General features: G+C 36.7%; 1 protein-coding gene across 2 annotated transcripts in view; it reads right to left on the bottom strand.

The window, feature by feature from the left end:
• PIK3CB (phosphatidylinositol-4,5-bisphosphate 3-kinase catalytic subunit beta) overlaps window positions 1-16,677 on the bottom strand; it is a 203,963-nt gene that overhangs the window by 32,983 nt on the left and 154,303 nt on the right. For both annotated transcript variants that reach the window (XM_060099616.1, XM_060099617.1), the window contains exons 13-16: window positions 9,896-10,084; window positions 5,921-6,042; window positions 2,532-2,675; window positions 1,184-1,283 (exon numbers count right to left, since the gene is read on the bottom strand). In XM_060099616.1, coding sequence (XP_059955599.1) covers window positions 1,184-1,283; window positions 2,532-2,675; window positions 5,921-6,042; window positions 9,896-10,084 — 555 coding nt within the window. The remainder of the gene's footprint in view (window positions 1-1,183; window positions 1,284-2,531; window positions 2,676-5,920; window positions 6,043-9,895; window positions 10,085-16,677) is intronic.

Genomic DNA, 16,677 nt, shown 5'->3' with positions numbered 1-16,677 from the left:
CTTCAGGGGACCAAGAAGCCACCAACAAATCAAGCTTGGGCCAGGGTTACGTTTCTCATTTGCAAGAAAGCTCTTTAAAAACCATTACTATTTGTAATTACTTAGCGGTATAAGTCAGGATTATCTCCAAAATAAAATAGACAAATAACTGGATACTGAGACAACTGTCAACAATAACGCCCAATGAAATTCTGTGTTCAATAAAACAGCATCATGATTCTGTTTAATGGCTTATGTTTTATTTTAGCTTCAAAGATACATTTATATTGATAAAATGACATTGTTGTCTATTTTGTAAAATGGATCTATCTTTAAGTTTTGATTTAAAAAAGGGAGGTTTTGCTAAAAAGGTTTGAAAACTCCCGGTATAATAAAAAGAGATTTAGTTTTATAGTTGGACAGAGCTAAGTCTGAAACTTACTCTTTTACTTAATAGTTGTGGGTTTTTAGGCAAGTTACTTAATCTCTTGGAGAGAGTGTTTTTTCACCTTGTCAAATCCAGACAGTAACAGTAAATACTGTGGCACATTATTAGGAGAGTAAAATACCATACTTTAAACACTTAGTATACTTCCTGGCATACAGTAAGCATTTAATATCTGACCTATTAGTATCACTAATAACTCATCACCTGAAATGATTAGAAAATGAAGGCCTACGAAGAAAATGAGGGAATGTGGGAGAGCATCACAATTTCAGGCATGTATATATAGTTTGAAAAAGCAGCTTGAGGATTCTGAATTCTAGAAGCTGTAACACCTACAAACTTAGGTGTCAAAATATCTCAGTTTAAAACAAATGGCAGAGTGTATGAATCATAAATACTATACTAACTGGAAAGAGTAACTCAGGGGTATGGAAAAACAGCATCTAAAGATTTCATAATCTTCGTTACCATCAAATCCATTGTTAAGCATGTCTAAATAGGTATTTCCTACTAAAATTTAAGGCATGGTGTTAATACTATGAGGAATCCTAATTTTTCAGATAGCATTCAATTAATAATATTCTGCTGAATTTGTTGAAACTTCATTTCTTGGCTTACAGTTTGATTAAAAAATGTATTAACTGGGTTCCGTTATTGAAACTTCTATGAAATACTGTGATAGGAGAACTAGCACATGACACAATTTATCAAATACCATGTGACAAAGTGAACATGAAGATTAAAATAAGCTGATACCTGCTTGGAAAGCGCTTTCATGTGACCTACACTTCCCCGGCAGTACGCTTCAAGGATGACACCAAATTGTACTGAAACAGCAGGAATGTGCACTTCTGACCTGCAGAAAGTTAATATTATGGAGATTTATCAAACACTTCAGGTCACCAAATAAAAATACTGACTTCTTTATTCTATTATGAAATTAACTTATTATGCTAATCAAAGAAAGGGAGAACACATCATCTTGTACACAATCACAGATGGGATGCTCAACTTTTAATTCTTTAAACACTATAGTTCAAAAAGATATGTGATTTTATCATTAGTTAATTGTTTACTCCAAGAAATCCAAAGTTATCACGTCTTATTTGTTTTTTGGAGTGAAATGGTAATATTACCAATTTACAGACAACTCAGATGAAACACAGATCTGACTCAGATCACAATTGACTAATCCCTCAATTAGCTTCTATGGGATATTTTTTTTCACTTAAAGAATGGTGTTCACATTTGAAAAAGGAAGGAATACCTTATTTTGTTATTCTTTGAGGGATTTAAAAATAAGAAGATTGAAATGGATAAGAAAAGAAGACAAGTTAAAAACAAGAAAGGAAAAACTATGGATAATAAAGAAATCAAGATTCAGAAATATAACTCCTAAAATTAACATCAAAATACTATACAGCTTATTTTCCTTAAGAAGCTTAGCCAAAAAGGAGAAAAGTTATTTTTTTCTGTTAATGATTAGCTTCAGTACTCTGAAGTCCAGATGGAAAAAAATCACAAATGTCCAAGTATAGTCAGAAATGAGGAATTAACAACCTTCCTAGGAAACAAAAGAACTTTAGTTCTCTCTCCCTATTTTACTCCTATATAAACTTGGTTTAATAAGATTCATGTATTTCTGAAAATGACCTAGTTAATAAAGAAGCTAAAAATAAAGTTGCTGTTGTTATAGGAAAACTTTAAAATCTTTATTTATGCAATGGTAGCAGTGATGATACCACTACCCAATAAGTACGTTTTTAGTCCAAAAATATTAACACAATAAGTATACTTTACTGGAAAATAGCAATACATTATAATAATTATTATTATTAATTATAATAATTATAATAAAAATTATTAATTTCAGTTATAAATCAAGGAGGCCTAAAGGGACACTTATCTCAGTTACTTTGCCAAATCATGAAAATTGAGAGTCTGGGTATCAAGAAATAGGAGTAGATACCAAGAAAGCATAAATGTTATGGATGGCTCAGAAACAACTAAAGCAGCTAGACTGTTTTACTACATGCCCTGTATTATGCTGGTTAATATTTACAAAAGCACGTGGTGGACTTGATTTGAAATATAAAAGACTTACCTAAGGTGCCAAAATAAAAACTGCCCTATCCTCCGATTAGCAAGTGCTCTTTCTAGTAGGAATCTAGAGAGGGCACAATCAAGAAAAGGCTCATATTTTAAAACTTGCACCAACTGTAAAAGATATTGAGAGAGTTCTTCATCACTGAAAGAAACAAAAGACAGAGTAAGTCACTCAACAATCGGTGCTGGAAAAACACCCCTTCCTATCAAACTTAACAAATACTAACTTACTGAAACACAATGGTTCTTTTGGGTCAAGCTTGGGGCACACTTACATTCACTGTTTCACTGTTACAATAACATAAGAAAAGCTGAGAACTTCTGATGGGCAGAAGAGTGAAAAGGAGCAAAGAACAGATATATGGGGCATTTTTGTTACGTTAACTACGTTTATATAACTGATGATTGTATTTACAATCAGCCGAGAGTTATAATAAAATTAGGTAATAGTTTTCTGATCATGCTGAAAAAGTTACGTACTCAGTCAACCAACCAGCTTTTTAAAATACAAATTCCATCAGTACTTCAACTTATTTTCCTTTCATATCATTGGGATTAAGTAATTTTTACTCCCAGAATATGAATGAACAATTAAAATCTTCAAATAGTTTGAAGGATAAAGAGTGTATTTGTAAGTGGGAACGGATTCATTGAATTGATGCAATATTATAATTAAATGAGCTGAATTATTTAATGTTCGGGCTCTCTATTTTGTATCCATCTCCAAACCACTCACATGTAAACGCACTCCCATCAAAGGCAATTCCAGTAGTCAGGTAAGATATGTATCCCAAGTCCTCTACTTGGTGACTATAGTCTTGGTCAATAAATGGTTAAGCAGTAGTCTAAAGCAGACCCGGGAATGAAACCTAGGATACTGACCTGGGACTGAAACTTAGGATACTATACACCAGAAAAAAACCTCATACCAGAAAATTTAACATAGGAAGACACATTAGAATTACCTATATGGAACATGGGGATCACAGCAATCTCCTCCTAGGGATCAATATACTTAAGAAAAACACTTAACTCAGTCCAAGGGGGGCCAGGTAGCCCCTCCCCTTCAGATCTCCAATGCAAACAGAGAGACTGAGGAACAACTGGGAGGCTCATTTTTTAAAACTATCTATAAAACCATCTTAAGTTTATTGTAAAATCCATGCCCACTATAAAATCTATAAATAGTGTGAAAGATAGAAGTATAGAAAAGAAGAGGCCTCCTCTTTCCTTATACTTCTTATTTCACTCCCCCAAAATAACCACTGTTGAAGAGTTTGTATAATTTGTTTTGGAGATCACACAATTTAAAACATAAATGATTTATTTTAAAAAGAAGAAAAGGAAAAAAAAGTATCACAGTATCCATAATTTTCTGAGAACTTTTGTTTTTCAAATAACCATACAGTATAACCCCTCATTCTGAGGCTAGTAAGAAACTGGATAAACCTGAAAATGCCCATTGTCTAAGACTGTCTCAATAATGACATTTCATCCAATAAATCCCATAGATTCTCATACATGTACTACCCTAAAGAGACTGTACCAGCATGTTCACTGTAGCATTGTTTGTTAAGGGGGAAATTTTGAGAAAATTTAAAATGTTCCTCAATAGAGACATGGAGTAAATATGATACATCTCTATGAAAGAATATTACACAGTAGTGAAAGGAATAAACTACATTTATATGTAACAGGAGAGACTGACCTCAAAAACTTAATGTTGAATAAAGGAAAAAAACTATGTTAAACAATATATATGGCAAGACACAGTTGTGTGGTTTTTAAATGTACAATATTAACCCATCTGTATTTTATAGATATATAAATGTGGTAAAAACAGAAAATTATGGTATAGAAGGATATACACCAAATTCGTGATAACAGTTGCCTCTGGGAAGTGAAAATCATCAGGATTGAGTAAGGAAACTATGAGGACTTTAGCTGTAACGTTAATTGCTTTAAAAATACAAACTTAGGGCTTCCCTGGTGGCGCAGTGGTTAAGAATCCGTCTGCCAGTGCGGGACACAGGTTCGAGCCCTGGTCCGGGAAGATCGCACATGCCGCGGAGCAACTAAGCCCGTGGGCAACAACTACTGAGCCTGTGCTCTAGAGCCTGCGAGCCACAGCTACTGAGCCTGCATGCCACAGCTACTGAAGCCTGCGTGCCTAGAGCTCATGCTCTGCCAACAAGAGAAGCCAGTGTAATGAGAAGCCCACACTGCAGTGAAGAGTAGCGCCGCAACTAGAGAAAGCCTGTGCGAAGCAATGAAGACCCAACGCAGCCAAAGAATTAAAAAAAAAAAACACTTTTTTTTAAAGTTTAAAAAAATAAATAAAATACAAACTTTAAAAAGTCAAAAATATTAACATTTAAAAAAAGAAAAAATATTAACATTTCTTAATTGTGGGTAGTGGACAGAAAAGAGTTAACAGAGGAGCAAGCCTGACTGCTATCCTTTGATAAAGCATGCTTACAAGGTTAGCCCTTGACTGGCATCTGAGAATGTAGATTTCGGAAGGCTTCCCACCACCCTAACAGATAAGAGTGGTTTACTGTGCCTAAACTGTTTTTGCAAAGAGTATGTTTTATGCTCAACACCCATTTTTGTTCCAGGAGTCTAGAATTTGGGAATATGCTAGGCAGAGGGTGCTTATGTGACTAGCACTGCCCTCCCCGCAAAAAAAACACAAACCCTGGCCACCAAGTCTCTAACAAGATTCCCTGGTAGACAGTACTCAGGTGTGCTGTCACAACTTGTTGCTGGGGGAACTAAGTGTATTCAGTGTGACGCCACTGGGAAAGAACTCTTAGAAGCATCTCCCTGGTTTCCTCCAGACTTTGCCCCATGAATTTTTTTCCTTTGCCAGTTCTGCTCTGTATACTTTTTCTGTAATAAATCTTAGCCAAGAGTGACTATATGCTGAGTCCTATGAGTCCTCCTAGTAAGTCATGGAACCTGAGGGTGTTCTTGGGGACCACCCGATGCAGTTTTTGCTTGCTTTTTTGTTTTATCATATAGAGTGGGGACTTCCCTGGTGGCCCAGTGGTTAAGACTCCATGCTTCCACTGCAGAGGGTGCAGGTTCGATCCCTGGTCAGGAACTAAGATCCTGCATGCCAGGCAGCCACGCCAAAAAAAAAAAAAAAAAAAAAAAAAATAGAGAGCAAGAGTGGGGGAGGATCGGAGGAGATGGGGCGGGGTGGGGGGGGAGAAAATAGGAGAGACTGAGAGTGGGAGAGAGTGGGAGGAAGGAGGGGACAAATGCTTTGAACTCAATCATCCCTATCCTTTTCCTCTCTTACAAGACATTCAAGCAGACATCAACTTCTCTTCCCACCCACAAGTTATTCCTTGACCCAAAAAAGCCTCCTGCAGGAGATACCTCATCTGTTGCAGACAGCCCACAGCATATTCTCGCACGTACTGATCTGGATAGTTGAAATCTAGAAGCTCCAGGGCCTCCCGGGGGGGCAGTTTAGGCCAAATCTGAAGTAGTGCCTGAAGCTGTTTAAAAATTGAAACTGGTTCAGAAATTACAGGAGAGAAAAGTAATCTATTTTCCTTGGTACACAGGAGCAGAGATGGGTCAAAAGAAAGGAGAAGCATACTTGCAGTTACTAAGGCCTCAAAAATCCACTGTTGTTAATACAGATTAATAAAGATTGTCTCTGTTGAAAGATTCTATTGGTAAGCAAGTGAAAAAGCTATTATGTACTTACCTGGAAGTAGAATGATACACTGAATATATGAATTCTATAATCACTAGCCATTAAATAATTTTTTAAAGGAAAAAAAGATGGGGGCAGAAGGTTGGGGGGAAGGTGAGAAGAAGGGGAGAGGGGAAACAGCAGAGGGAAATAATCAAGAAATACTTAAAGGTCAAATTCAAAGTACAAATATAAGCTGCAAGGCTCAAACTAATGAAAGGCAATTTACATATAAAAAAGTATATTAATAACAACATAAAATTATCTTGAGGAAGTTTACTTTTAGTTCTTAATATTTTTAAGAGTATTACTTTACAAAACTTTATTGACTATAACATGTTTAAATCCGTTAAATCACAGTACCTAGTTATTTTATATACACAAGATAAATACAGCCAGTTTCCCATTTACAGATGCCGCTTGGAAATGATCTAGATATAGGATAAAAAAGAATCCCATGGGGGAATGAGCTGGGAGTACTGGTGAAGGGGGGGTTCAGGTGGACATGGCCACATCTTTGGAAACCCTAGTTCCAGAAAACCCAAATCTCTAGAAAGGATTCTTACCTGCCTCCCATCAGAACACAGTGAGACTCATCAGGGTTGATTTTTTTTTTTAAAAGGTCGATTTTGGAAAGAGTCCCTTCTTCCTCATGGTTTTGATATGTTTATAGCTTACATTCTTATCAGGGATGGTAAGTTGGGAAGAAAAGTGGTTATGGAGGAAAGCGAAACATTTTTTGATAATTATGATTTGTGGCCCTCCAAAGCTCAATCTTATCGGACAAAATCTTATTCCTTAATATCTGATTTATATTGTTGGGTTTTCTTGGGTATCACTTATGTAGCACTGACATCAAGTCCAAGGAAGAAACACAAAATGTATGCAAGATGAGAGCTACAAGAATATGGCAAATAGATGGCAATGGTTGGAGGCTTTTCTCTCAATTGCCTGCTCAATCTCAAAGTCATGTTGCAAGAGATGGCCTGCAGTACCTGCTGCCTGCCTTGTCGTTTGTCATTTGAGCATCTGTGAGAGACTTGGGCTTTGAAAATTACATAAAAATAATTTACATTTTATCATTTTAATTCTCCAAATTACTCAACCTCTCATTAACTTGTCAAGTGCTCAAAAAAAGTCAATATCTAAATGAGTATCTAGCAGCTAAGTTAAAAGGTATCTTCTCATATGAAGCATATTTAAAAGTTCAGTTCCCTAATGATATAATTTTTTAAAATTAATATTCAATTATTTTACATTAGCAGAAAAAATAACCCTTTTGAATAATTTTTAAAAGTTGACTGCATTGCCTTTTTAATATACATTTACATAAATTACTAACATGGATATGAAATGTGATACATTACAATTTACATAATGAATTACATCAGTTATTCAACAAATACAACAAAATGTTAGTTTTTACATTTTAACTTTTACCTTAAATTTTGGTTCAATTATTCTTAAACTTGTACTGAATAAAAAGATTGTCTTATACTTGTTCTTTTAACATATAAAGTACATATATGCATACACTACATAGGCAGATATACACTTATCTGTGGTATCAAAATCCCATGGGGATGGGGCTATTAGGGGAAAATATGTAAAAAGGGTCCTAAGGAGTGTAATAATGAACAAAAGTTTGAGCAATACTGCTTTAAAGATATGAAACACCTACGTCACCCCACGTTTTATCACTGATGGGGCTCCCTGCCCACTGTCCCCAAGGCCCTAATGGACTAGCAGTCCTCCTTATGGATAAAGGGGACTGTTTCTTGAGGGTCTGAAATGAGAGCTAAAAAAACCCTCCTAGCATCCCCAGTTAACACGTGGAATATACACTGCTCCACAAAAACAATACCGTAAAGGATAGATAATGTTATGTAATACCAGAGATTCAACTATGGTATAGGTTAAAAACAGCCCTACTATTGAAAAGTTATAACTTTTGCTAAGATTATTTATAATTATTAAATCAATAATATAAACATAAAATTAAATAAATTACCAAAATTCATCACTTCAGTTTGGGGAAAGCTATGGAAGCAAATAGGGAAGGGAAATCTGACTCAGCCATATAAATAGTGAAAGCAGTGCTGACTAATTAATTACCTGTCTGCTGCAGAGACTACTGAAACCCCTTCTGCAGTATGCCAACAGAATGTGTTCCTGTGGATTAATGGGAGGCTAACCTTCTATAGAATTTTCACCCGTGGCATATGCCTGCAGAATATGTGCACCAGGCTCTGACTCTCCACTTCTCTTAGGTAGTCAATTCATTGAAAATACAGTTTATATTCTCTTGTACCAGTTCCGTGTAACTGGCAATGGGATAGGGTTGGGGGAGAAGCCAAAACACACTACTTTTTATTCTGCTGATTTTCTTTTCTAGACTACTAAAAGGGGGAATTAGGATCGTGAAATTCATGCCTTCCCATACTTCCTTACACACATTTAGGTTTTTCTATAAGAATATTAAGTTACACTACAGACTTTCTTCTACCACAATGGAGGAAGTTAAGTTATATCTGAAAACAATGCTTTAGATTTACTCATGGAAATGAGACAAGTATACTAAACTAAACTCCTCAGTGTAAAAATTTCTGCCCCTGGGGTTCGAATAAAGAAATATTAAGCCTGAATTGTCTCATTCCATTTTCTGACAGTTGACATACAAAACCTCCCTCTCAGATATCTTAAGAGTACAGCAAGTGTGACAAAGTGAAAGAGCGGCATGGACATATATACACTACCAAACGTAAGGTAGATAGCTAGTGGGAAGCAGCCGCATAGCACAGGGAGATCAGCTCGGTTCTTTGTGACCGCCTGGAGGGGTGGGATAGGGAGGGTGGGAGGGAGACGCAAAAGGGAGGGGATATGGGAACATATGTATATGTATAACTGATTAAATTTGTAAAATAAAAAAAAAAAAAAAAAAAAGAGCTTCATCAGCTTGCTTTGCTTGTGTACTTGGTTTTCTAACGTGAAGATTAGTGAATTCATTCTCTGAAAAGTAACAAGTCATGTGAGCATTTTGTCTTTCACCATATAATTCAGTATTAATTGAATCTGCATGAATCTACATGTACTTGCTATTTTTTAGGCCATTTGTAAACTGATCATATGCTAATCTTCATAAAATTACCTGTGAAGAATAAAAAAAAAAAAAAAGAGTACAGCAAGACATTTTTTTCTATTCTAATTATATGCAAAATAATCATATGATGCATTTCTTGGATAGGCACTTAGAACTGAATGCTATTCATTGAGAAGTAGGCAAATGTGCCAGTTAAAAAATGCTTATATTCAGGCCTCCCTGGTGGCGCAGTGCTTGAGGGTCCGCCTGCCAGTGCAGGGGACGTGGGCTCGTGCCCGGGTCCGGGAAGATCCCACATGCCGCGGAGCGGCTGGGCCCGTGAGCCATGGCTGCTGGGCCTGTGCGTCCGGAGCCTGTGCTCCACAGCGGGAGAGGCCCCAACAGTGAGAGGCCCGCATACCGCAAAAAAAAAATAAAAAAAAAGAAAAATTCTCTTGCAGAAAATTACCCAACCTTTGGAAACATACCTATGTAGGAAAGGACAAGTTACATGAAATCAACAAAGTAACATATACTGCTGAATGGAGTTACAGAAATGATCTTTTGTTACCTGAGCAACATCCTCAAGTTTATTCCACTTGATTGACAGCAGTAATTTTGGCAATGACTGTGGGAAATTCTCTCTGCAGTCTTGTCGCAAAGTCCAAATAAGATCCATTTCATTCTCACACAGTTGAGACAACGGATCCCTGTCCAAGATTTCTTTCAGTACAGCAAGAAACTTCTTTCCACCTCGACTCTAAGAAAGTAAAATTATTCATTACAGAACTAAACTGTGTAAACATCACGGGCAAACCTTGAACACAGGGGTTAGAGGCACCAACCCTCAAGCAGTAGAAAATCCCTAAATTCACAGATTCAACCAACCACGGTTCACGTAGTACTGCAGTATGTGTTTATTAAAAAAAATCCACTTGTAAGTGGATCTGCACAGTTCAAACCCGTGTTGTTCAAGGGTTAACTACACAATGAATTTTTCAACAATTTATGAGCTTTAAAATTTGAGATATTAACAATCTAATTCTGTAAAAAGTTGGATACCCCTTTTAAAGTTTTTATTAAGCTGAATATTAAATTAGTAAGCTAAGGATGAAGGAAAAAATTATTCTCAGTTTTTTAAAAGGAAGAAAAAAGAATACTGTTAAAAAATCTGTATGCAAACACTAGATGGCAGAATTGTAATTTGGATTAAAAAGAAGTCATTATTTGAACTGAGTTTCTCATCTTCCTTTTTTAATTTTTCTATAAAGAAAAAATCAAAGATGAACCAAATTTATAAAGTTTTTAAAAAAAGTTAACAGGTGCCTTCTTGGCTCTGAGGCATTAAAACATTTTGAGTAAGGACTGAAACTTGGCTAAAAGTAAACCAAAAAAATACAGTTATCCCATTTTCTTTCCCAATCCTTATAAGAACATATTAAAATAAAGAAAATGGACCATACTATGTTTTGGATCCAGACTCTGAATTACACTAACATTAAAAGAAAAAGGGGGGCTTCCCTGGTGGTCCAGTGGTTAAGAATCTGCCTACCAATGCAGGGCACACTGGTTCGAACCCTGGTCTGGGAAGATCCCACATGTCATGGAGCAACAAAGCCCGTGCGCCACAACTACTGAGCCTGCACTCTAGAGCCCGCGAGCCACAACTACTGAGCCTGTGTGCCACAACTACTGAAGCCTGCGTGCCTAGAGCCTGTGCTCCACAACAAGAGAAGCCACTGCAATGGAAGCCTGCGCACTGCAATGAAGAGAAGCCCCTGCTTGCTGCAACTAGAGAAAGCCCGTGCGCAGCAATGAAGACTCAACGCAGCCAAAAATAAATAAACAAAATAAATTTATTAAATAAAGGAAAGAAAAAGGTACATTTCCCCATACTTAAAGAAAAACTAAACCATTTAGGCGAAAGCATATCCCTTCCTTATCCTCCACCCCCCCAAAAAAATCTCCAGAATTATCTGACAAGATTCTGTAAGGATTTATATTCCATTAGCATATTATTTTGTACTTGAAATTATTTTAACTGGGATTTCATATAAACATTAAAATAAATAAAAGTCACATCACTAATTTTCTAAAGTAGTGAGATTCAAAATAGTATATGCATATGTAAAAATAATTAGGATGACATGATTGTCTATGTAGAAAATCTGAAAGAATCAACAAAAACACCATTGGAACTAATAAGCAATTACAGCAATTGTGGGATACAAGGTCAATATATAAAAGTAAATCCTTGGGCCTCCCTGGTGGCGCAGTGGTTAAGAGTCCGCCTGCCGATGCAGGGGATACGGGTTCGTGCCCCGGTCTGGGAGGATCCCATATGCCGCGGAGCGGCTGGGCCCGTGAGCCATGGCCGCTGGGCCTGCGCATCCGGAGCCTGTGCTCCGCAACGGGAGAGGCCACAACAGTGAGAGGCCCGCATACCGCAAAAAGAAAAAAAAAAAAAAAGTAAATCCTTTTCTTATGTATTAGCAATAAATAAGTGGAATTTGAAATTAAAAATGCAATAACATTTACATTAGCACCCCAAAATAAGGAAACAGGTATGAAATTAACAACATACGTACAGGATCTATATGAGAAAACTACAGAACTCTTATGAAAGTAATCAAGGAATTAAACAAATGGAGATATATTCCATGTTCACGGATAAGAATATTGTCAATATTCTTATCCATGAACTGACAATCACAATATTGTCAGTTCTTCCCAACTTAATATCAACAGATTCAATTCAAACCCAATTTAAATCCTAGTAAGTTATTATGTGGGTATCAACAAACTGATTCTAAAATTATATGGAAAGGCAAAAGACCCAGAATAGTTAACACAGTATGGAAGAAGAAAGACCAAGGTTGAGGGACTTCCCTGGTGGCGGTTTCACATTTCCTTATTTTAAAACTTACTACAGGGACTTCCCTGGTGGTGCAGTGGTTAAGAATCCGCCTGCCAATGCAGGGGACATGGGTTCGAGCCCTGGTCCAGGAAGATTTCACATGCCGCGGAGCAACTAAGCCTGTGCGCCACAACTACTGAGTCTGCACCCTGGAGTCCATGAGCCACAACTACTGATGCCCACACGCCTAGAGCCCGTGCTCTGCAACAAGAGAAGCCACTGCAATGAGAAACCTGTGCACTACAAGGATGAGTAGCCCCCACTCGCGGCAACTGGAGAAAGCCTGCACGCAGCAACGAAGACCCAACGCAGACAAGAATAAATAAATAAAATTTATTTTTTAAAAAAAACAAGGTTGAAGGACCGACACCATCTGACTTAGATGAAAATAAACGTGAAAAGCAAAACTATAAAACTCCTAGAAGAACACAGGAGAAAATCTAGATGACCTTGGGTTTGGCAATAACTTTTAACCTATAACACCAAATGCATGATCCGTCATTGAAAGAATTGATACCTTGGACTTCATTAAATTTAAAATTATCTGCTCTGCAAAAGACGCTGTCAAGAGAATGAAAAGATAAGGCACAGACTGGGAGAAAATACTTGCAAAAAGACATATCTGATAAAGGACTGTTATCCAAAATATACAACGAACTCTTACAACTCAACAACAAGAAAACAACCAGACAAAAAAATATGGATCAAAGACCTGAACAGACACCTCATCAAATAAGATATACAGTTGGCAAAAATATATATATAAAATGATGCTTAATATCATATGTCAGCAGGGAAATGCAAATTAAAACAAAAATGAAGTATGACTGCATACCTATTAGAATAGCCCAAATCCAGAACACTGACAACATCAAATGCTACTAAGGATGTGGAGCAACTCTTATTCATTGCTGTCAGAAATGCAAAATACTACAATCCCTTAAGAAGACAATTTGGCGATTTCTTACAAAACTAAACATACTCTTACCGTACAATCCAGTAATCATGCCCTTTGGCTATTTACCAAAAGAAGTTGAAAACTTATGCCCACACAAAAACCTGTAAACGGATGTTTATTTGGCTTTATTCAAAATTGCCAAAACTTGGAAGCAACCAAGATGTCTTTCAGTAGGTGAATGGATAAACTGTAATACATACAGACAATGGAATATTATTTAGCACTAAAAGAAATGAGCTATCATCCCACAAAAAGACATGTAGGAACCTTAAATGCATATGACTAAGTGAAAGAAGCCAATCTGAAAAGGCTACAGGTAAAATGATGCTGACTACAACATTCTGGAAAAAGGCAAAACTATGGAGACAATAAAAAGATCAGTGGTTGCCAGGGATAGAAGGTAGGGTGAGGGAATGAACAGGCAGAGCACAGATTTGCAAGGCAGAGAAATTACTTGGTATGATATTATAATGATGGATATATGTCATTATACATGTGCCCAAACCCACAGAATGCACAACAGCAAGAATGAAATCTAAGGTAAACTATGGACATTTGAGTGTTATGATGTATTAATGTAGATTCATCCTTAGTAATAAATGTACCATTCTGGTGAGTGATGTTGATCATGAGGGAGGCTATACATGTGCAGGGGCACGGATATATGGCAAACCTTTGTACGGTCCTCCCAATTTTGTTGTGAGTCTAAAATGCTCTTAGCAAAAATAAAGTCTTACACACACACACTCTCTCTCTATGTATGATTACAGTTTTATATTCAGAGCCTCAATCTAAAAAGGGTATGCTTTATTTTACAAACTTGACTGAATTTCTTTTTTCTTTGCAAAATGATCATGAGAAGTTATCAGAATTTGAAAATGTAACTCCTACACTTACATATAAAAGTGAAACCTGTTACTGCAAACAACAAAAAGTATAAATTGTTCATGCCTGAGAAAGGCAGACTGCTGTTAAGTTAAATAGCGCAAAACCTAGCAGACTACTGTAATTTCATGGATCAAAATTAGACGCTACAGACCTACTGTAAGTAAATATCCTGAAGACTTAGGAATAAATGAAGAGGGAAGAGCAGGGGGTTAGCTGTATAACTGTAGTGTGATTGTTTAATGAGCTATGAAAAGCACAGCACTGGATAAAGCCAAGGTAAAAACAAACAACTACCAGAAATGTGGCAGTAAGCCAAAAAAACCCACAGAATCTTACATCCTTTTACAAAACTCAAAACAATCAGCAACTGATGAACTTACACACATATTAAAATGCTTGCATTAAAATAATGGTAGAGGGCTTCCCTGGTGGCGCAGTGGTTGCGAGTCCGCCTGCTGATGCCGGGGATGCAGGTTCGTGCCCCGGTCCGGGAGGATCCCACATGCCGCGGAGTGGCTGGGCCCGTGAGCCATGGCCGCTGAGCCTGTGCGTCCGGAGCCTGTGCTCCACAATGGGAGAGGCCACAACAGTGAGGGGCCCGCGTACCGCAAAAAAAAAAATAATAATAATGGTAGAAAGCAATGAAAGTTAACACCTATATTCTCTGCTTTGTTTTTGTTTAGATTTTTCATAATTATATACACATTATGATATAATAGTGATTACTGACCAAAATAAAACACAACATATATATCTTGCAAATGAAAAAAAAGACTATGGCTCTTTCCCATTCCTTACTGGGGTGGTGGGCCTGGAAAACTCATCTGTCATATTCAGAGGGGCTAGAAACTCAAAACAGCGTGTTAGCTGTGTGCTTGTCAAGGATGGAATTAACTATGTGTTGGCCAGACTGACCAACACACAACTGGGGATGAGACAGCCCATGTAGTCAGGGCTGGTGGGAAAGAGACTGAGAAGATGTTTATACGATTGGGAGATTGATTACAGAGGATTGAGCAAATAAGTAAATATGTTAAGGTTCATAGGAATCCAGATTTCTCACTGTCAGAAAAGGTAATTTAAAATATGTTAAGGCAAAGGCTAGAATAAAATCCTGTGGTGGTGAATCCAAATTGGAGACATTGATAAGAACTCATAGTTTTTAACAGACAGATAAAGAAATATATCTCTGTGCCTATATATGCTCAAATAGTATGCAGTCAAACACATACTACCTAGTTCTGTTTCAGGAAAAGGCCTAGATGCAATTGCATGCCAAGGGTAATGAGCATACCCAGTGCCCAGAACTTGGATTCTAAATACTTTTAACAAGTAAAAGGAATCAGGTCTCCTGGGAAAAATGACTGAATCCGAAGCTAGGGTAGAGAAAATACCAGATGAGCCTTGGAACACTTTGTTGTACCAGAAAGAAGGAAACGCTCAAAGAATGATAAAGACATGTCAAAAAGACTCAAGACGGAACATGAATGGGTTGCCACTGGCCAAATCTAGGAAAAATCTGAACATCAAAATTAATGACAGTTACTAATTATAAGTCATTAAATAAAACAGAAATCAGAAATCCAATAATTTTTTAAAGTGAATAAATGGGGGAGAAGAAAAACCTCGACCCTATGGTATGTCAACTAACAAATCCAAAAGGAAAATAAATTTGAAAATCACCATATGGCAAACCACTGTAATAGTACTGGTTCAGGCAAGATATATTAATATTAAAACAAGTGGGTGAAAGTTAGATGTGAAACAGTATGTTTACTTAGTCTCAAAATATGCCCACAAACTACTTACTTATTAACTTTACTGTAGAAAAACCTAGTAGACACTATCCTAACCAAGTGATAATAATTAACATCAATAGTAATGGGACAAGTTGACACTGTTTGCCTTTGAGTAAAATGCAGTAAGAACAAACTACCACTTCAATCTATTTATGCTAAAAATGCGTAGCTGGAATCTGATCATGACAAAACATCAGGCAAATCCAAACTGAGTGACATTCTACAAAGTAACCGGCTTGTATTTTTAAAAAACATCAGAGTCGTTAAAGATAAGGAAAGACTGAGGAACTATTCTAGAATGAAGAAAACTAAAGACACATGTTAAAGAAATGCAACAAGTAATCCTGGGTTGGATCCTGGACCTATAAAGGACATTACTGAAACAATTGGCTAAATATGAATGGAATGTGTGAATTAGACAACAGAACTGTATCAATATTATTTTCCTGATTTTTATGAATTGATTCTGGTTAGTTATGAGAATGTCCTTGTTTTTAGGAAATATACACTGAAGAATTAAAGGATAAAATGTCATGATGTATGCCACCTCATCTCAAATGATTCAGAAAGAACTGAATACACACACTCAAAACGATAAAACAAATGTGGTAAAATGTTAACCGTTGAGGAAGCTGGATGAAAGTTGTATGGGAATTCTTTGTACTCTTCTCCCAAGTTTTCAGTGAGTTTGAAATTTTTAAAACAATGTTTGCTCTTCCCTTCCCTAAAATTGAAGGCTGTAAAGACCCCAAATCATTCTACTAAGAAAACATTCTAGGTAGATCCCCAGA

Source organism: Mesoplodon densirostris, chromosome 5 (genome assembly GCF_025265405.1).
Source record: "Mesoplodon densirostris isolate mMesDen1 chromosome 5, mMesDen1 primary haplotype, whole genome shotgun sequence".
NCBI classification, from domain to species: domain Eukaryota; kingdom Metazoa; phylum Chordata; class Mammalia; order Artiodactyla; family Ziphiidae; genus Mesoplodon; species Mesoplodon densirostris.
This window is presented reverse-complemented; position numbering and strand designations above follow the sequence as displayed.